This window comes from Pleuronectes platessa, chromosome 6, assembly GCF_947347685.1.
Source record: "Pleuronectes platessa chromosome 6, fPlePla1.1, whole genome shotgun sequence".
NCBI classification, from domain to species: domain Eukaryota; kingdom Metazoa; phylum Chordata; class Actinopteri; order Pleuronectiformes; family Pleuronectidae; genus Pleuronectes; species Pleuronectes platessa.
The window spans coordinates 24,969,571-24,991,658 of NC_070631.1; the positions used below are offsets into that span (position 1 = coordinate 24,969,571).

At 42.0% G+C, this 22,088-nt stretch overlaps 1 protein-coding gene across 7 annotated transcripts in view; it reads right to left on the reverse strand.

Annotated features, from left to right (window-relative positions):
* Positions 1-13,651: 13,651 nt before the first annotated feature.
* slco4a1 (solute carrier organic anion transporter family, member 4A1) overlaps positions 13,652-22,088 on the reverse strand; it is a 31,663-nt gene continuing 23,226 nt past the window's right edge. For all 7 annotated transcript variants that reach the window (XM_053424635.1, XM_053424631.1, XM_053424634.1 and 4 more), the window contains one exon: positions 13,652-20,449. In XM_053424635.1, the coding sequence (XP_053280610.1) occupies positions 20,279-20,449 (171 nt within the window). In that variant the 3' untranslated portion in view covers positions 13,652-20,278. The remainder of the gene's footprint in view (positions 20,450-22,088) is intronic.

Genomic DNA, 22,088 nt, shown 5'->3' on the forward strand with positions numbered 1-22,088 from the left:
TGGGATTTTTAAGGCACACCGTTTACATTCACAAAAAACAAATACAACCCACATAGACGAATCGGGAAAGATAGAAAAAAACATAATGGGTCCCCTTTAACATACTGACAGGACAAACTAGAGCTCATCTCTAGCTGAACAAGAAGATTGTGGGACGGATAAAAGAGGAAAAGTAAGGAAGAGAAAAGTGTGGTATGATGGAATAATAGTGTAAGGGATGCTTTTATTTTGTAGTAACAGGATGTAAAGGAAGACCTGAGTGAGGCTGATGGACAGATCGGTAACATGCACACGGGTGTTCTGCTGTTAATAAGGTTTAATAAAGACCGACTTCGAATCCATCGCTGTACGAACCTCATTATAACTATAACTTGACATGGTGTCAGAACTGGGCGACTTGTAAGCAAAAAAAAAAAAAAAAAAGAAGGAGAGGAGAAAGTATCGTTTTGGCGGAGGAATAGGAGACGACCCGGCAGATATGGCGCAACCTACACCAACTGCTACGTTCACAATACAACCTCCAGAGCCATTCGACTTTACCAAGCCTCAAGAATGGGAGCTTTGGATTAGGAGATTCGACCGCTTTCGGCTTGCAAGCAATTTAAACGCGACGTCGGAGGAAAACCAGGTAAACACGTTAGTGTATTGCATGGGCGATGAAGCTGAAGAGGTGCTAAGGGGGCTAACGCTAACTGCAGATGAGAGGAATAAGTACACGGATGTCAAGGCGGGCTTTGATACATTTTTTGTGCCTAAAAAGAATGTCATATACGAAAGAGCCAAGTTCAATCTGCGTGTGCAACTGCCGGGAGAAACGGTGGATTCCTTCATCACTGCACTATACGGATTAGCTGAACACTGCAACTATGGACTGTTACAGAAAGAGCTGATCCGCGACAGGTTAGTGGTTGGGCTGAGAAACGTCTCATTGTCAGAAAAGCTACAGCTAGACAGAGACCTAACACTTGAAACTGCTATAACAAAGACAAGACAGAGCTACAGAAAGCCCAAATTTCCCTTTAAGCCTCAGCCACAAGCACAAACACCAAGCAGCTATAAAGCTAATGCATGGCCACAGCCAGGACCAAAAGCATGTTATAGATGCGGAAAAATGCCCTTACATAGACAATCAGAATGCCCTGCTACAGATGCTGTGTGTCACAACTGTGGCAAAAAGGGACATTATGGCAAAGTGTGCAGAAGCAGTGCAACATCTCTGAATGCTGTCACTACAGAGGAAGAAGAGAGCTTTTTCCTGGGAGCCGTGGATACTGGAAAAGACCCGTGGACAGTGCAGCTACAAGTACGACAAAAAAACGTGTGCTTTAAAATAGATACTGGTGCTGATGTCACCGCCCTGCCAGCCAAGGTGTACCATGACCTTACAGGGGGGCATGATGTGAGGCGTCTGGCAGTGCCCACACGCCCATTGGTTGGGCCAGGTGGCAATGTGCTCTCTGTCCTAGGTGTTGCCAGAGAAACACTACGCAGAGGCAAAAAGACAGCCACAGAGGACATTTATGTGGTAAAAGACCTGCACACTGCACTGTTGGGAAGGCCTGCCATAGAACAGCTCCAGCTTGTGTGCAGGGTTGACAGCATCACCATGGACTCAGTGAAACATCTGTATCCGAAACTGTGTAGCGGCTTGGGTCTTGTTCGGAGGCCATATGCAATTAAATTAAAACCAGAGGCTGTGCCCTTCTCTCTCCACACACCACGCAGAGTTCCTCTGCCGCTTATGGGAAAAGTGAGGGAGGAGATAGACCGTATGGAGAAGATGGGCGTAATCACCAAGATTGAGGAGCCGACTGATTGGGACGCGGGATGGTGGTGGTGCCTAAAAAAGCAGGCAATGTCCGCATTTGTGTGGATTTCACAAGGATGAATGAATCAGTATGCAGAGAAAAGTTTATCCTGCCTTCTGTCGAGCACACTCTGGGCATGCTAGCTGGGGCCACAGTTTTTAGCAAATTAGATGCTAACATGGGCTTTTGGCAAGTACCATTGACAACAGAGTCTGCCAAATACACCACCTTCATCACGCCTTTTGGGCGCTACTATTTTAACCGGCTACCCTTCGGCATAGCCTCAGCCCCAGAGCACTTTCAAAGGATGATGATAACAGAAGTGACCGGTGGCCTGCAGGGGGTACTGTGTCACATGGATGACATCCTGGTCTGGGGACAGACACAGGATGAGCACGATATGCGGCTGCATGCGGTGCTAAAGAAGGCACAAAAGGCCGGCATTACGCTCAACATGGACAAATGTGAGCTCTCACGCCACACAGTCAGATTCCTGGGTCATGTGATTTCAGCAGATGGAGTGAAACCAGATCCTGAGAAGACGAGAGCAGTCCAAGAGATGGATGCACCCAAAAACGTCAGCGAACTCAGGAGTTTCCTGGGTATGGTAAATCAGCTGGGCCGCTTCTTGCCTAACTTGGCTGAAAAAGACAAAGTGCTACGAGACCTGCTGTCCAAGAAGAACCACTGGTACTGGGGGACAGAGCAGCAGGCCGCCTTTGATCAGTTAAAAACAGAGCTGTCATCCACACCGGTGCTCGCACTATACAACCCAAACAGTGCACTAAAAATCTCTGCTGATGCCTCTTCCTTTGGCCTGGGGGCAGTCCTGCTGCAGAAGAGCGATGCCATGTGGTCTCCTGTGGCATATGCATCCAGGTCAATGTCACCAACAGAGCAGCGCTATGCTCAAGTAGAGAAGGAGGCATTGGCTGCAACATGGGCTTGTGAAAGGTTCAGCTGTTTCATTCTGGGCAGACCATTCGAGCTGGAAACTGACCATAAGCCGTTGCTGAGTCTGCTGGGAGGGAAAGCTTTGGATGACCTCCCACCAAGAATTCAAAGATTTAGGATGCGACTCATGAGGTACAACTATACAGTCAATCATGTCCCTGGCAAAAGCCTGTGGACAGCAGACACCTTATCTCGTGCTCCTATGAGAGCCGCAAGAGCACACACAGATGCAAGCCTACTAGAGGACACCAACATCTATGTAGACTCTGTCATCAGCAACATTCCTGTCAGTGGAGATTATCTAAGTAGCCTACGTGAGCACCTGAAGGTAGACAGCACATGCTCTGCTCTGATACAGTACTGCACAGACGGCTGGCCAGACAAAAGCCAACTACAGGGAGAGCTGAGACATTACTGGGCTGATAGAGCAGTGCTGACTGTGCACGATGGACTGCTGCTGCGGGGCACGAGGCTCGTCATTCCATCAGCCTTACAAGGTGATGTGCTGCAGAGACTACATGAGGGACACCTGGGGGTTACAAAGTGCAGGTGCCGGGCCAAACAGATAGTATGGTGGCCAGGACTCAGCAGCTGAATGACATGGTGCTGAAATGTAGAACCTGCATTCAAGAGAGACGGAACGTCAAAGAGCCACTGCTGCCAACGGAGATGCCAGACAGACCCTGGCAAACCTTGGGAGCTGACCTGTTCACGCTGAAAGGCAAGTCCTATCTACTAGTAGTAGATTATTTCTCAAGGTATGTGGAAATTGCGCTGTTGGCACCCACAAGGTCCACAGATGTGGTAGTGCACCTGAAGTCCATGTTTTCTCGTCATGGAATTTGTGAATTTCTTAAAAGTGACAATGGGCCCCAGTTTTCTGGTAGCCACTTTAAAGCCTTTGCAGCAGACTATGGCTTTGTGCACATCACGAGCAGCCCCAAGTTTCCTCAGAGCAATGGGGAGGCGGAACGTGCGGTGCAAACCGTGAAAAACCTGCTAACAAAGGCATCAGATCCATAGCTTGCCTTGCTGGCTTACAGAGCAACCCCTCTACAGAATGGCTATAGCCCAGCTGAGCTGTTGATGGGGCGCCGCCTCCGCACTACAGTTCCTGCCCTTCCGACCCTGCTGAATCCAGTTTTGCCTGACTACAACGCACTGGAGACCAAAGAAAGGGAGAAGAGGAAGAACGACGCAAGATCCTTCGACAAGAGACACAGAGCGAGAAACCTGGAGCCACTCGTTCCTGGGGAAGATGTGTGGATCACCAATGCACGAGTCCAGGGCACAGTGCTATCTACACACAACACCCCTCGCTCTTATATCGTCCAGGTGCCTCAGGGCACATTGAGGAGGAACCGGCATCACTTGGTGCCACTGCAGACCAACAGTGGGGTAGTCGACGCTGATGAGTCACCGGGGGGAGAAGATTCACTCACACCAGAGCCAGCTCCACCAGTAACAACATCTCCCAGCAGAGAGGGCCCCGCCACAGAGACTGTGCGGACCAGGTGTGGGAGAGAGGTTAGAGAGCCACAGAGACTTGATTGGTGATGTATTGATTTGTTTTCAAAACAAAACAAAAAAAGAGTGAAGTGTGATTGTGAAATTGTTCTGCTTTTACATTTACCTGCTTACATTTACCTGAAACCTGAGAGTTTACGTTTTGAAGAACACAGCCTGCTAAAGTAACAGTTCATAGTATGGTAAAGTGTAAGTTACTTATTTCTATTTTACATGCTTGATACAGGGACAGATCAGGGACAGGTCTTCCAGCAAAAGGGCACAATAAACCCCTTAAGACCTTCAGAGACAAAGGTAGTCCACCCTTTGTTCTCAAAGAAAGGGAGATGTGGTATGATGGAATAATAGTGTAAGGGATGCTTTTATTTTGTAGTAACAGGATGTGAAGGAAGACCTGAGTGAGGCTGATGGACAGATCGGTAACATGCACAACGGGTGTTCTGCTGTTAATAAGGTTTAATAAAGACCGACTTCGAATCCGTCGCTGTACGAACCTCATTATAACCATAACTTGACAAAAAGCAGATGTTAAAGCTGTTGTTTTCTAAAAATGTGTTACTATTGTATCACACAGTTGGGAAACTTTATACTTAAATATCTTCCCTTCAGTTCAATTTAAAAACTGACGACAAATACTGACTAAATATAAGTGAATTATAGATGCTTTGATTTGACAGTCAGTTATTGATCACACAGACTAAATGATAACGCTGGTTAAACATTGCGATATTCTGGACCTTTGCTGGAGGAAATTGTCTCAAAACGACCTAAAGTTAAATGTCTCTGCCCATAAACAGGACCGGATAATGTTGACATCCAATAAGCCTCCTCCACCACCTTACCTCTACCAACCACCTCATCTGGGGTCTCATTTATAAAAGAGTGCGTAGGATTCATACTAAAAGTGTACGTACATACAAAAGCCGGAAATGGCATACGCAAAAGAAAGTTCTGATTTATAAAGCACGCACACATTCGCTTTATAAATCACAGTCCACCTGGAAACGTTCGTATTTGGATCTGCCTCCAAATCCGCCCTCCACACGCCCACTTTCAACCATAAATGGTGAATGCAAACCACGGCACGAATATTAAATTATGCTGCTGACCAATGGGCTTCCACCGTAAGTGCTGACGGAGTCACGGCATCAAGCGATGTGAAGAGGAGGTGAAACTTTCTGACACTGACATCGAGGGGTCTGTTAGTGAGGTGGAGGTGAAGAGCGATTTTATGGGACAGCAGTGATGTCACTAATAAAGAAAATACACTGACACGCTGCTGCTGTGGATAACACAATGTGTGAGATCAGAAATCACAGAACCCTCGTTTCCTCCTCATCCTTCCATTCGCATGGACACATCGAGCAGATCCCCGCACCACTGTCACGGCAGTATTTATTTATTTAGTATGAATCCTACACACTCTTTTATAAATGAGACCCCAGGCCTTTTCCCACAGACATTTTGACTTGTCATAGTTGGAAAATCACTGATGTAACTAAGACATGGAGAATGGCTCAGCCATGACAGTGATGCAGCAGGACGGTGAGTCACCATGCACAATGCTTGCTCACTGGCCCCGATGCACCCACAGTCATCTCTAAGATGATATATCACTCTGTGCTTTTGTCGCTATGACATATCTGCTTGGACATTCTGGCCTGATGTGAGATACAGTTGTCTACAATGTGTGTATGAGGTTTGTTTATGCTTGTAATTTTGGTCAAACTGACATGTATTCAAGTCAACAATAGGTTATTACTTTTCCAAAAGCTTATCTAGTTGGGGGAGTTTGTTGGCCTGGAGAACTTTGATAATTTTATCAGAATTTTAGAACACACATAAAAACACATTGTTCTGATTTTGTTGAAAGCAACAAAGAATGTCCTTAACTAGATGTGCTAGTGTGTTAAACACATTGTAACCCCTACACATGCTGCGTTACTTTTAACACATCTGTTTTGAGAGTTAATTTGAGAACCTGTTGTGAGTATCAAGTGTAAACTAATATACAATATACAACATTGTATTGGGTCAATTAAATATAAATTAACTTAATTGATCGATCGATTGATTACTGTGTTTGAATTTGAATCCAGGATCAGGTTGAACGTGATCTGGATACTACTCTCCAAAATGTCTCCAATGATTTTCTGATGTGTGTGATTTCTGTTGGTCAGCCTATATTATGTGCACACATTTCTAACATGCCTTATAGCTTGGCGCCACCTGCTCAATCACGCTGATGTTCCTTATCCTGCATTCATCTGCTCACTTAGCTGCTGTATATGAGCACAGATTCGGTCTTCTTTACCTCTTTGTCCGAACACTGCCTTTTCTCCTGGTATTGTTGCTTCAGCTGAGCTCTTGTCATTCTTGTTTGTTGTGCCTGTCATGCTCATCCTCATTCTGTCCCAGGGCTGGTGATATTGACATAAATAACAGAAAATCAAATTGAATGGGGAGATACAGAAATTGGAGAGAGATGTAAGTAAAATTCGAACACAGCAGAAGGTCATCTTTGTCCTGGTAATGTTTAGATTAGTTTTTTTTTCAGAACGTCACAAAAAATCGACATGCTTACAGATCTGTTAAAACCTTTTAAATTATTTATAAATAATTCTCATCATGGACATTAAGAGCACCAATGGTAATACATCTTTAGACGGACCCATCTTAAGAGCTCCTGCACATGGCACATTCTTTGACACACAGCTAAACAAAGCAAGACATTTATCCTGGTATGGAGAAGGCTAATTCTGAAGCATGAGTTACCATGGTGACTAAAATAAGCCAGACTCAAAATAAACCAGGATTTGAGTTCAACCACCCTGATTGGACTACCCCACTGCTCGATTTGTCGTACTCAGCCAGCTCCCTCACACTGTTACTTGGACATCTCCATACATGGTCTGCTCCCCCAAATTTCTGTCACTAGACATGGGGCCACAATATATTCCTAATACATCAATATTATAACATTACATGACATTACATTTCATTTGGCAGATGCTTTTATCCAAAGCGACTTACAATTAGTGCATTCACTATCCAGATGATACTATAAATACATTGTTTGTGTTGTTATAGTGATCGATGTTGTCTGCTCTCTGCTCCATGTTGGCACCCTGTGGAATTACAGGACCCCATTATTTTTGTAGACCTTTAAGATATGAAGAACTCCAACAACGAACCTATAACAAGCCGCATGCATTTCAGCCCATTTATCCTCCTTATGTTTATCTCAATAAAATGTCTTTAAATTTGAGTGGTGCCACACTCCTAACTCTGTGAACATTAACCTCTGACTGAACACATTACGGCCTATTCTATGCTGCGCTGCTAAACCTTTTTCCGGGGCCTATAATTTAAGCCTTCAGCGGCTCTGATCCCCGCCTCTGGAACTTCCTCCCACCAGACATCCTTAACATTGACTCTCTGTCTAATTACAAATCCAGTCTCAAACCCCATCTTTTTAAATCTGCATATTCAGTGTAATTGTTTTCCCATTTGGCCAAACATGTTTTATTCACTGTTCATTTTAATTGATCTTCTTGATAGACTGTGCTTTCTTCTGTTTTCATCTCTGCCTTGTAAGGTGACCTTGAGTGCTGTATGCTGCTTACGTAGTTGTTTACACATTAAAATGATCACTTTAAACTATTTATTCTAAATATGCTTGATGCTCTACAAATATTCATAAAAGAAAATGGAAAAAACATGATCCCTTTGACATCTGCAAAGCTACAATGACAACTTACCAAATGGCAGTTGAAGACATAAAAGCATCCTTCACAGGGATGTGCTGTCTGGGAGTACACACACACACACAAATGTCTCTCGCCCCTGGTATTTCACATGATGGCCTGATACAATGATGATTACAAAATTTACGTGAACGGGCACTCACGTTCACCATATGAAAACTGATTTGTTCAGTTCATCGTTCACGCGTTCATGCACAACACTGTACAGGGAGCCACTGCAGAGGAGCTGAACAGCCACAGGTTGCCGACTTCTGCGCTACTGTTAAATGATATCAACAGTTGGATGGCATACAACGATTTGAAAATCAACAACTCAAAGTCAGACATAGTAGCGTTAGGGTTAACCCTAACCCCTTTATTTAAAGGGAAGCCTATAGTACCAAGCAGTGTCTTGAAGACAACATGGAAAAAGAACTGACAAAAGTGATGAAACACAGTGTTTGAAAAGAAAGACGAATGAGGAAAAACAGGTAGAGGGAGAACACATGGGTGAAGCTGGTGAGCGCGCAGTGATGAGCACTTATGAGGATTTAATGAAGGAAGGTGCATGTACGGAAAATAAAACAGACAGCTAGTAAGAGTGGCTACAGACAGGAAGCAGCAGGAACAACTGCCAGGAGCTCACGGAGGAGTGGAAGTATGAAGAAGGACTGAGCTGTAGACAGACTCTCACTAACTCCCTATTCTGACATACAGAATTTTGACATGACAAACTGAGAATTGGTTTGCAGACAGGGCTGATCTTGCATTCTGTTAAACCTCAGATAAGCAATGGCAAAGAAGGTGGAGGTGGAGGTAGTCCTGAAAATCTACCTCCAGAGATTTTGTCTCGGACTGAAAATCAGTCCGAGACAATACAACTCCTACAGGGATCTCCAATTTTAAATGGAGAAAAAGAAGTGAGAAAGATAACCATTTTGAAGATGACATAAATTATCTTTGTTAAGGAAACACACAGCGATAGCACAAAGAGGCTACATCCACAGGGCTACGTTTTCATTTAAAAACGCATTGACACAGGCAGCCTGCCTGCACATGACCTCCTTCCGGAAGGAAAACAACTGGCATTAGCCTCGGCTACCAGTGTAGAACTCAACATGGATAATCAATTAGATTCGTTGCTGACCTGTTTGTCTTTGCTAACAACTGTTGTACTGTTAGGTTCTGCATTTTACAATGAAACAACTGTTTACATGTGAAGGAGACAAGCTGTCATAGAAGCAATTTGCAACAATTACCTGTTTAAACTATTGTTCACCGCCACAAAAAATACTCTTAAACAGAATAACTTATAATATAATGCATAAGATATTAATTTCATAGAGCAGTATCTGTTCTAAAACTGCCTGTTACAAATGTTATCATCTCTTATCCTGTGTAAAAGCTATGAAGCGCCTAAACAAGTTCTACAATATACTGTCACTTTTTATGGTTTGTGTGCTGGACATTGTGTGCTGGATTTTTTAAGTCTATTTCTAGCCTCTTTGCTGTTTTTCTTTCTGCATCCCCTTTCACAACACATTCAGTTATCCACATGAATGGAGCACAACTCGTAAACATTTTCTGTCATGAAATAGACTCTAACAATCACACAAAGAACCATTTTCTAATAATTTCCTCTGTGTGTACACAGACATAACCTCTATGCTCCTCAGTGAGAGTATTACATTCACCTGGACAGGTTTGGTAACTTAACCTATGTGAGTGTGTGTGTTAACAGACCATGTGCAGCCTGGCCCATGAAACGTCAGAGTCTGAGCCTAAGAATTGATGTGTGTGACCACGTATTTACACCCACAGACCTTCTTAAGTGACATGCCGCTCAACATCTGTGTCTCTGCTGCATAAATGTTAGGACTCCAGGTGTGAGTGTGTTTGTGTGTGTGTGTGTACTAATTAACTAAATAACAAATTGATTTATTCTTCTACCTGTACAAGGATATGTTTTTTTGGGGGATTAAGCAAAAAATGCACAACAGATTTTTGGTAAACTTAGTGAAAGGATGAAGCATGGGCCAGGAAAGGACCAACTAAATGTTGCTGTGGTTCTAGACAATGGGGATGAACAGGGAACCACTTATTTTTTAGCATTGTGAGATAGATCTTGATTTATGTCATAGTCATAATATTTGAGGTGCTGATATATCTATTGGTGTCTAATTTTGTGCGGCTCAAAATCAAATTCTGGATTAGCTGTTTCAATTGTGGTCTTATTTACTAAAAGATCATTTCTTTCAAGTGGTATATAGAAAGGCAAGAGACTGCAGTAGAACAAATACACGACTCAAAATAAATCTGTAGCTGTTAAGGTTGATGTGAGCAGATTGCAGACGTGGGTTCAAGTGACAAATCAACATATTACCAAATAACCTAAACCTAGAGATACAGTAGGAGATAAAAACAAACGAAGAACCTACAACTGGGTTGACCCAACCAAACAGGACACATGGAAACCCAGGTAAAAGTCCACAATCTCAGAAGTCTGTAAACAGAAAACTGAGACCAGAAGACAAGCTACATAGTTCATACGAAAGGCCCGGGGCAGAATCATCATCAACTAAAAAATATTCCGAAGCCTCTGCAAAATTATATTAATTCGACTCTCATTTCTGAATGCTTGTTTCCAAGGATATTAGGGTTACAGTGAGTTATGTCACGGGGAAAATCATATAATCACATATTTGTTTATTACGATCATAAGCTTAACGATCATTTCCACTGCATTTAATTAGTAAACAGAGCATTCACATCTCACCTTTGGGAGTCAAGGTAAACTTTACATTTTTCTTTCAAAGATGTCATAAGCAACCTCAAACTAGTGATGTTCAAATTTAAAAAAGAAAACGATGAAACAAATTATGTTTACTAGGCTTACCTCTGGCAGCCTGTTTTCTGACTCATTACTTCTCCTGACTCATTTCTGATGTACTTAGAATCAAAATCTAAAAAACCCTTTGTAGCTCCATTTCCCAGAACAGGCGTGTAAGAGAGGGATGAGCAGAGCTAAACTTGTGAAAGTGCTACCACTACTGGACCTTCATCAGGCAGCCCTTTGTCTGATGAAGGTCTAGAATTAATATTGATCAGTTCAGCTGACAAATATATGAAACAGTTTCTAATTGAAGTGCTGTTGCCTTTTGATAAAAACCTTTTACCAAGGATACACCTGTTGTTCTTTAGTGCCTCCTCGTCATCTAGAGGTGTTTATGGGATGGAAACCTCCTGAGTAAAATAGGATCTCATCAGACATTTGATCAAAGGACAGAGGAGGTAGAACTAGAGGGAAGCATAGGTAGCTGGGTGGATTTGCTTGCATGAGAAACACTTCCAGGAGAACATGACGGGGAGGGACGGTGAACCCAGCATCCACATTGACAAATACAACCAAGGTCCAGATTTCATTCCATGTCCAAAATGTCACAGAGCAATCATGTGGTGCTGGCTACTAAACATTGACAGTGTTTCATTGCTTTATAATAATAGACAGACAGAAAGGTCAATTCACTAATGGTGGCTAATAAGCATGCAGCCTCTTTATGGACCTCCTACAGATGTTTAAATGTTCCCTTAGATCTGAATAGTCAATCATCATTATCCTTGATTGTATGCTGAACATAATGATACAAAGAATATTACCATGGTAACTGGGGCAATGCTAGCATGTCCATGTTTCTGTTAATCTATTTATTCATTGTACCGCTTACCTGTTAGGGTCAGGGCGGACACTGGGGGCTGGCTGAGGGGCAATGGACAGTTTATGTTGGTGTGCTTTATTACTCCTGTACATTTATTCCATCTTCTTGATAATTGGGGTTAGGGCGTATGTGATCCCTATGATTTAAACTGTTTGAACTTAGAGTGTATAAGAAGCCTAAGTACATTTTAACGGCATGATATTTTTTGCATCTGAACATTTCCAATGTCTTGATGAATGTATTTTATTTGGTTATTATATTATTTATTTATACTTAGCAAAATAACCTCGAACACAAATATGATGGTTTATGTGCTGACAAACGTGAACTTCAGAGGAGCTATTTAAAAAACAACTCAACAAACATTCAGTACAGTGATGGGACAGTTACATAGCACCATCTAGTGGTTAGGACTGGGCAGTGAAAATAACTTGACTGGGTAGAAGAAACATTTTAGGCTCGGTATTGTCTACATATCAAGATTAATGTGGAGAACTACTTGTTTGGTATAATGTCCCAGAATATTTGCTCTTAACTTAACCAGTATGCTGAGGTTCTGTAAAATGTGGAACCTGCAGACTGCACACCAATCAGAAGGAACTATCACTTTTCCACATTTGTTGAACAGGTGGTTTTATGTCTCTGCTCTGATCACACTGTGTCCCAGAAAGGGGGCAACACATGTGACATTATCAATTAAACATTATGAATAAAGAAAAATTAATGTTTGGTCCGATGTTGACATTTTTTGAAAAAAGAGATTTGGGCTATTTTAAATTGAGCTCTACAGGTGACTCATACTATGTTTAGAACTGCTCTGCCGGCCACTAATTGGCTGTCTTCGGCCGACCTGATGCTTACTGGCAGCGTGCTGACTACTGCTCTACCTTGTAGGCTACAATTAGTAACATGATATCTAAGTTGTCCATTTCAAACACAAAATTAAACAGTGCTGAAAAATGTATGCTTTCACTCAAATACTGTTCTCGAGGAAAGGTTTGAAATGTGCTATATAATAATAATAATATTAACTTTATTTGAATAGCACTTATTTGAACAATGTTACAAAGTGCTTCACACAACAAAAACCCATGGCAAAATGAAGAATGAATGATAATAAAAGGTATTCAATTCAGTTCAATTATAAGAGACAGATTTTAACATAAATAAGTTGAGACCTTAAATTTATTGAGAAACCCAACAGTTCCCACTCACCTCTGTACATTTCAGACAAATATGTTCATAATCAGACTGCGGATTAGCCCTTTTTATTGTGTCTTTTGTCATGTAGAAGAAGAAAAAAGTTCTGTTTGCACAGTTGTCAAGCCAACTATTTACTTTATGTGGGTCATTTTCTAATGTGTGTGTGTGTTTGGCTCCACGATGCCTGTCCGCTTGTGGTGTTCGATGGTCTGTGTGCGAGTAAGTTGCAGGCAGGCTTCATAAAACACTTCAGCGAGGATCCTATGGAGCGACAGTGGAACTCAACAAGTTGTGATCTGACAGTTGTCATGGAACCGCATCCAGTCCTCTTCAGGTTCTTGACTGTACTGAATTGCGGATGGTGCAATAATGAGGTCTTGTTTAGATGGGCAGTGATCCTGGCAACAGAGCAGGAGAAGGCCTGAGACAATTACTGACAAATTGAAATATAGAAAATTGCACCCATCTTATATATAGACATTTTTGACAAATGTATTGTTTGTAATCAACAGTTGATTTGAGGAAGAAAGGCAATAATTGGAGGCAGAAGTCTCTCACACACACACACAAGCACACACACACACACGCACACATAATGTGACTGTGTAAACAGATTTAGGTCAACACAATGAGTAATACCTGGGAATGAAACGCATGTACACACCATGACAAAATAATTTAGGCAGAGAAAATGATCCGCTGTTCAACATTTGTAATAAGAAAACACTTGACATCTTCATTTCATAAAAAGATCAACAATCGCAAGTCATCCACAGATTTTTTGTTTTTTTTTAAGGAAATCATACAGTAATAAAAGTAAACTAGAAAAATAAAAAAAATCTGTTTACAGGGTGATTTGTCAAAAATTGGAGATTGCCTGCACAGCACAACTGGGAAGACTTTATATTCACATTGCGCTCAAACTCCTCAACATCAGTTGCAGGGTAAAGAGGGGGAGTACACCCAGATATGAAAATACACTCATTATCTCCTCACCCCTATGCTGATGGCGTGGGTGAAGTGTTTGAGTCCACAAAACACTTTTGGAGTTTCAGGGGTAAACATTAGTGACCTATCTTCAGACCTAATGAAACATAATATGCCTCCATGCTCGTGTGGTGTCCACCAGAAGTGGCTAAGCTAGACCCACATCCCTATGCCCCCCCACCAGCATAGAGGTTGAGTAGATAATGAGTACATTTTTATTTTTGGATGAACTATCATTTTTTGCATTACAACAATAAATATCAGGTTTCACTTTCAAATAAACAATGAAGACGAGACAAGAAAAGTATTTTTTCGTAGACGAAGGACGAGAGCAGTAGAGTCAGGGCAGCATTCCTTTTTATCATCACACAGTGAATTAATTAAACAAATAGCTACAAGCGAAATATAAATAAACAAGGTCAATTATAAAAAATATATAAAACAACAGTTGTTAGGCAATGTTGATTTGGCACATTTCTGGACTTGTGTTACTATGATCAATAGGTCCCAAACATTTGTTTATACTGTGTGTCATGCCAGATTTGCATCATGCTTGACAGCTCCACAGTGTCACTCTTAAAGGCATCATCACACCAGCATTCAAAGGTGCAGAGGTCGGTGGAAAATGTAATGTCCTTCAAATGAAATTGCCACTATCAGTGGATTTGGAACATAAATCCAGATTTTTCACAGTGATTTCAGTTGAAGTGAATATGGTACAGAGGAGATAGTAGGAGAGTCCTGTCTGTAATGCCTCTTCGGTATAGTAGTCAACACTGTGCCACTAAAACAAAAGTGGTTTTCAGACAGTTATAGACAGGAGTTGGATCTAAAAAAAAAACATCTACATACACTGTATGAACTATTTGTCCTTTTGGAAACCAAGCTAATGTGCATGCTAAATGAGAGTTCGCAAGCTTGTTTCCTCAAAAGGCTTTGTTCCTGCTTCAATAGATTGTTGTTGGAAATAATGCTCAGTCATTGGAACTAAATACCAGGGGGCTTAAAATGACACTGTAGCCATGTCTATAGTCAGGGGCTTAATTCTTTGGAGCAAAGCAAATAGACCGTCCCATCCGAAGGCTCCTTCAAATGCGTTCGACAAATGGTTCCTTCCATCCTACAGGAAGGCTCCAATGGATGGATCCATCCCGGCATAACCTATCCCAGGATTAAATGTGATTCAGTGGTGAACCGTCTTTCAGAGAGTTAATAGCGGCAGCAAGCAACAAGATGGTGCGAATCTGACTGTGGGAATCCTCTGCATACATTACATCTCCTCTCTGGTTGGCCCTAGCACTCTACATGGCCCATGAAGGAGTTGTCTTCATGGAGTAGACTTCTGTGTAGCCCATGTCCTCTGATGGATGCAGCCCCTGCATGCTTTAGTCAGTAATCATGGTTCTACATGTGCAGTTATCTGCTCGACGGAACCTTTGATTTGTTGTGTTGCTTTAATAAGCTGTGTCAAAACCAGACCTTTTTGCGGCGGTGTCTCCCTCCCCTGTCTCATTGGATTGGACGGGGAGGATTGCATCACAACACTCCGACAACTGTGGTTGTATGATTGCCAGGAGGAAGAGGAAACCACTATACTCATAGAACCTTTCATTTTCACGTTTCAGTTCTAAAAGGACTACAAGGTTTCCTGTGTGGAAGTGGTGGACAAAAATAATTTGAGAGTCTTTGCTTCATTTGATCAGCAGTTGTGAACAGTTTTTTGTTTAGTTTTCTGTTACTATAAACGGATGTTCACTTAAGTTCATTTGGAAGGCAACTAAGTCTCTAAGCTTTTCTGGAGCTGGTGTCACTCAATGTATAAACCACATTATTTTCACAGTATCTTTACGTGAGATAATATAAGTAAAATGTTACACAAGCCACGGTACAAATAGCATTATCTGTGTTTGTATTATAAAAAAACATCACACTTGTTAATGAGATTCTAGGGTTATAGATGTTTAATTATTTTTTTTGCAGCAAATATGGGACAAACTGATACTTAAAAGGCTTTGATGTACCTACAGTGCCTTGCATAAGTATTCACCCCCCTTGGACTTTTTCCCATTATGTACTGTTACTTACTGGAATTCAAATAGACTTAAATAAACTTTTTCCCGTTTGATCAACAAAACATGCATAGTACTTTGGAGGTGCAAAATAAATTTTATTGTGACACAAACAATAATGAGAACAAAAAAGTTGACATCTGTTGGGTGCATAAGTATTCACCCCCCTGTGTCAATACTTGGTAGAACCCCCTTTCGCTGCAATTACAGCTGCAAGTCTTTTGGGGTATGTCTCTACCAGCTTTGCACATCTAGAGATGGAAAGGTTTGTCCATTCTTCTTGGCAAAAAAGATGAAGCTCAGTCAGATTGGATGGAGACCGTCTGTGAACCGCAATCTTCAAGTCTTGCCATAGATTCTCTATTGGATTGAGGTCTGGGCTTTGACTGGGCCATTTTAAGACATTAACATTCTTTAATCCAAACCATTCCTTTGTAGCTCTGGCTGTATGTTTAGGGTCATTGTCCTGCTGGAAGATGAACCTCCGCCCCAGTCTCAAGTCTTTTGCAGACTGCATCAGATTTTCTTCAAGGATTTCCCTGTATTTGGCTCCATCCATCTTTCCCTCTACTCTGACCAGTTTCCCTGTACCTGCTGAAGAGAAGCATCCCCACAGCAAGATGCTACCACCACCATGTTTCACTGTTGGGATGGTGTGCTCAGGGTGATGGGCAGTGTTGGGTTTTCGCCACACATAGCATTTTGCATTGAGGCCAAAAAGTTCAATTTTGGTCTCATCTGACCAGAGCACCTTCTTCCACATGTTTGCTGTGTCTCCCACATGGCTTCTGGCAAACTCCAAACGGGATTTTTTATGGATCCCTTTCAACAATGGCTTTCTTCTTGCCACTCTTCCATAAAGGCCAGATTTGTGGAGTAGACGACTAATAGTTGTCCTGTGGACAGATTCTCCCACCTCAGCTGTGGATCTCTGCAACTCCTCCAGAGTAACCATGGGCCTCCTGGTTGCTTCTCTGATTAATTTTCTCCTTGTCCGACTCTTCAGTTTGGGTGGACGGCCTCCTCTTGGTAGGTTTGCGGTTGTGCCATATTCTTTCCATTTTCTTATGATGGATTTTATGGTGCTCAGAGAGATGTTCAAAGCTCTGGATATTTTTTTATAACCTAACCCTGCTTCATATTTCTCCACAACTTTATCCCTGACCTGTTTGGTGAGCTCCTTGGTCTTCATGATGCTGTTTGTTCAGTAATGATCTCCAACAAACTCTGAGTCCGTCACAGAACAGGTGTATTTATACTGAGATTAAATTGCAGACAGGTGGACCCTATTTACTAATTATGTGACTTGCAAATGTGACTTGTGAATGCAATTGGTCGCACCAGATCTTTGTTAGGGGCTTCACAGTAAAGGGGGTGAATACATATGCACTCAACACTTTTCAGATTTTTATTTGTAAATAATTGTGAAATCCATGTAATATTTCCCCCCACTTCCAAATGATGCACTATTTTGTGTTGGTCCATTACATAAACTCACGATGAAATACATTTTAATCTGTGGTTATACCATGACAAAATGTAGAAAAGTTCAAAGGGGGTGAATACTTATGCAAGGCACTGTATGTACAGTTCTGGAATGTCCTTCTAAAAAAACGCTTGATATTGTTTCAACCTCATTTCTTTAAACACAGGCAATGGCTATTTAAAAATATATACTTGTGTGACATTTCTTATTAGGGAGCAGTGTTCAAATGTTCATGCAGCATGGCCGTTTGTTTATGTGCTGCATGGCTTCCAGCACTAGGTAGTGCCTTTGAGTAAGTCTAACGGGAAGGTTCACTCTTGATGTCATCTAATGATTTACTCAAAATGTTGAGCAAGGCTTCAAATTGCACATTGCAGTCAGGGGTGCATGGGATTACATGTCCAAAAGTCAGAGATCTAACAATGTAGATCACAGATGGACTCTGTTTTTTTTGCCCTCTTTATTTCCACCCAAAAATACAGTGCTTTCCAATTCAAATTACATTTGTACTAATGTGCTGTGACCAATATGTTCACATTATACGAATAACTGTCTTTAGATACTCTTGGCTTTAAATAGGAAATAATAGGAAAATGATTTGGCTTCATTATAACTTGCCTGGGGGTCTGGCACAATATATAGTAGACCATGGCTTTATCTGTGTGCAGCAATAAAGCAGTGTAACAAAAGGACAAATGATAAATGCTTCATAAACATGGCATATATGTTTCATTGGATGATGAAATAATAACAATGCAGAAACATGAATGTCACCAGACTCACATTATAGAAAGCCATTCTGAACGGGTTTAACATAGCTTGGATATACACTCACCGGCCACTTTATTAGGTACACCTTGCTAGTACTGGGTTGGACCCCCTTTTGCCTTCAGAACTGCCTTAATTCTTCGTAGCATAGATTCAACAAGGCGTGGCGTTTAAACGATTCTCAATTTGTACTAAGGGGCCCAAAGTGTGCCAACAAAATATCCCCCTCACCATTACACCACCACCACATGCCTGAACCGTTTACACAAGGCAGGATGGATCCATGATTTCATGTTGTTTATGTCAAATTCTGACCCTACCATTTGAATGTCGCAGCGGAAATCGAGACTCATCAGACCAGGCAACGTTGTTCCAATCTTCTATTGTCCAATTTTGGTGAGCCTGTGCGAATTGTAGCCTCAGTTTCCTGTTCTTAGCTGACAGGAGTGGCACCCGGTGTGGTCTTCTGCTGCGGTAGCCCATCTGCTTCAAGGTTCGACGTGTTGTTCGTTCAGAGATGGTGTTCTGCATACCTTGGTTGTAACGAGTGGTTATCTGAGTTACTGTTGTCTTTCTATCATCCTCTGACCTCTGCCATCAACAAGGCGCTTTCCTCCAGGCACCTGCTGCTCACTAGGTATTTTCTCTTTTTCGGACCATTCTCTGTAAACCCTAGAGATGGTAGTGTGCGTGAAAAATTCCAGTAGATCAGCAGTTTTTGAAAACTCAGACTAGCCTGTCTCGCACCAACAACGATGCCACGTTCAAAGTCACTTAAATCCCATTTTTTCCCCATTCTGATGCTCGGTTTGAACTTCAGCAAGTCGTCTTCACCACCTCTAGATGCCTAGATGCATTGAGATGCTGCCATGTGATTGGCTGATTAGCGATTTGTGTTAACAAGCAATTGAACAGGTGTGCCTAATAAGGTGGCCGGTAAGTGTGTGTGTAGAAACGCTTCCTAGGACATGACAAATTGTGTGGCACTGCTCCGAACAGTCAGATACACACACATGCACACACATGCAGTCACAGCAGACTTTTGTTCCAAGAAAGAGGCCTGTTGTAAATCATTGAAGTAGCATCTGTGTGTGTGTATAATCACTCACCAACATAAACGGGAACAGTAGACCTCATAGGGACCAAAGCTCAGTCCCAATGAGGCAAAACCTTTTCACATGTCCTGGTTAAGGTTTTTGTTAGGGCTAACCAATGAATGTAAGTCAATGCAAGTCAAGATAGTTACATAAAGCTGTGTGTGTGTGTACAGATATCTTTGTGACGAACATTTTTAGCCTAGAACCTGGCATTTTGTCTGGTCCTCACTCTCTGACCTCCTTTCAATGGGGTGTGTAAACGTTAAGACTTGGTTTTAGGGTTAGAGTTTGAATTTGGATAAGGCTTTGGATATGGTAGTGATTTAAGCATTAAGTTGTGATGGTTAAGGTGGGTGCGTGTTTGTTGTCTGTTTTCGCACAAACACATTCTGAAGCTGTTTGTGGTTTGTGTGTCTGTTTTTTGCCACTTTTTGTGATTCCATGTGTGTGCATGCTGGGGTTGGTGTCATTATGGCTGAGAAAAGGCTATTGGTGTAAATGAAGCACCCCATGACCACACACACACACATCCACACACTTTGCATTAAGCAGCACCAACACACACACACAAAGGCTACATCTGCAAAATGTCATTGTGTGCTTATGTAGCAACAGACAAACACTTTTGTCTTTGTGAGGACATGCATTCACATCATAAAGTCCGTAGCCCCTTGGCCTACCCCTAACCATCACAACTAAATCCCTAACCCCAATCCTAACACTTACTCAAATTCTACACCTAAATCTTAGCCATCAAACAGACCTATGTTTTGAGAATCATCCAAAACACCCTCACTTCCCAAAAATGTCCTGTAAGTTATTATGGTCAAATCAGTCCTCACAAAGATAAAATTATAAATACACAAACCCACAAAAACACACACAATTGCAGCTCAGTGGTTAGGGCTCATCCGACATCATAACCTGGCGTGCAGGTTGACGATGACCGCGTCTTCAGGCAGTTCTTTGATTGGCTGCTCGCTCGTGTCTGTTGCTCTGTGGTAGGTGCTCTCACAGCTGCTTGGAGGCGACTCAGTAGGAGCCTTGTACAGGACGCTGGCTAACACAAAGAATATTGTCCCCAAAACCTGACAAAGACAGTGAGAGATGATATTAGTGAGGAGATGAAATGCACGGAAACACAATGGCTTTTAATCATTTAAGCCAGGGGTCTTCAAAGTTTTTCAGGCCAAGGACCCCCAAACTGATGTAGAGATGGAGCAGGGACCCCATTGTATAACATTCTGTTTTATACTAGACTGGGCCTAGAGCCATGTAAAAACATAGCTACCCTGTTATTGTGCAGTCTCGTGCTGTGAGTGAACCGGTGCCCAGCTTGAGAGAGCTCCTGTGTGTCGCTGAATGTGTGCATTGCTGACTGAAAGATAACGTGTTCTGCCTCGATTTATCCGTTCACTACAATATGATGGATTCATGTTAATGTGTATTTACAGATATTTAAATTTGTGAAAAAAATTGGTTGAAAGTAAATGTGAGAGGATAGAAAAGTATATCTGTCGAAAGCAAGAGGCAAGACACAACTACATTTTCCAAAAGTGTTCATAGTGCATATTTTTTAACAGAGTTACAGTCTAAAGTTTTTTAGAAACCCAGTTTAGCCGACAGAGCGTTCTGTTCTTTCTTCTTTTAAGAAATGAGTCAAAAACATTGCGTCGAGTTTTTGATGCAAAAATGGACATGGGGCACAATCAACTGTTTAGTAGACAGGAGTTGTCCCAGAAAATCCTGATGGGGAAAAGCCAGAAAAGTTCGTTTTTAAAGTGAGTCTCTACTCACACATCTGTCATTTTATGCTGCTCAGAGTCTCTCAATTAAAACAATAAATACAGACAGATTGTTGATGATGAGGGCTCATTAATGTTGTTATCTTGTCCACCTATGAAGTCAGATTCTTCCATTTCAGACAAATAATCCTTAGAGGTTTCCTCCTTTTCATAACCAGCTCAATTTTTTTGCAGTGACATGTTTAAAATCTGGCTAAAACCTGGATAAGATGTCCATACCGATGCTTCAGGCAGACATCATGGGTTTTTCAAGGTTTGAAAAAATTGCTGGAAACATTTAGGAAAATGTAAGTACACAACTCCCGGAATACATTCCGTTACATTTTATCTAACTGTACCATAAGGTGAAGCAGAAAATGTTTCCCATTTTCAAATATACAAAATCTATTTGCTAGGACTGAATAAAGGCCGGCGCATTCTTCTGCGTTTTCACGGGCCCGCAAACGCAAGAGCACTTCCGGGCCCCTTACATGCCTACGTAGCCCTTCTTAAGTGCTTGCGTGCGTCGCCCAATTTTCTAACTCTGCAAACCTTACACAGCCCGCAAGGCTGTGATCGGTCTGCTAACTACATCCTTTCCGGAGTCGCATTTCCGGTTTCATGCTCCATAATACCGGCAGAAACCACGGAAGATTTAGAAGAACGAATATGGACCAAATAGAAGAGCGTTTGGCAGAAGAGATCTGAAAGTATGACCACTTGTATAACCCGTCATTGACCGGCGGATTTGTCCGCCAGAAAAAGGCTACGAGGAGCCGCAGTGGCGATGTAAATAAACAGTCAACGACGACTACCACACACAAAGAAGCGACTCGAAGGCCGTCTTCAACAAAAAATGTTACTCCGCCTAGTGTTCTGGCGGTGAATTGCTTTGCCAGACGCGCAACGCTTGGAGAAGCATGAATGACAACGAGTCCTGCGA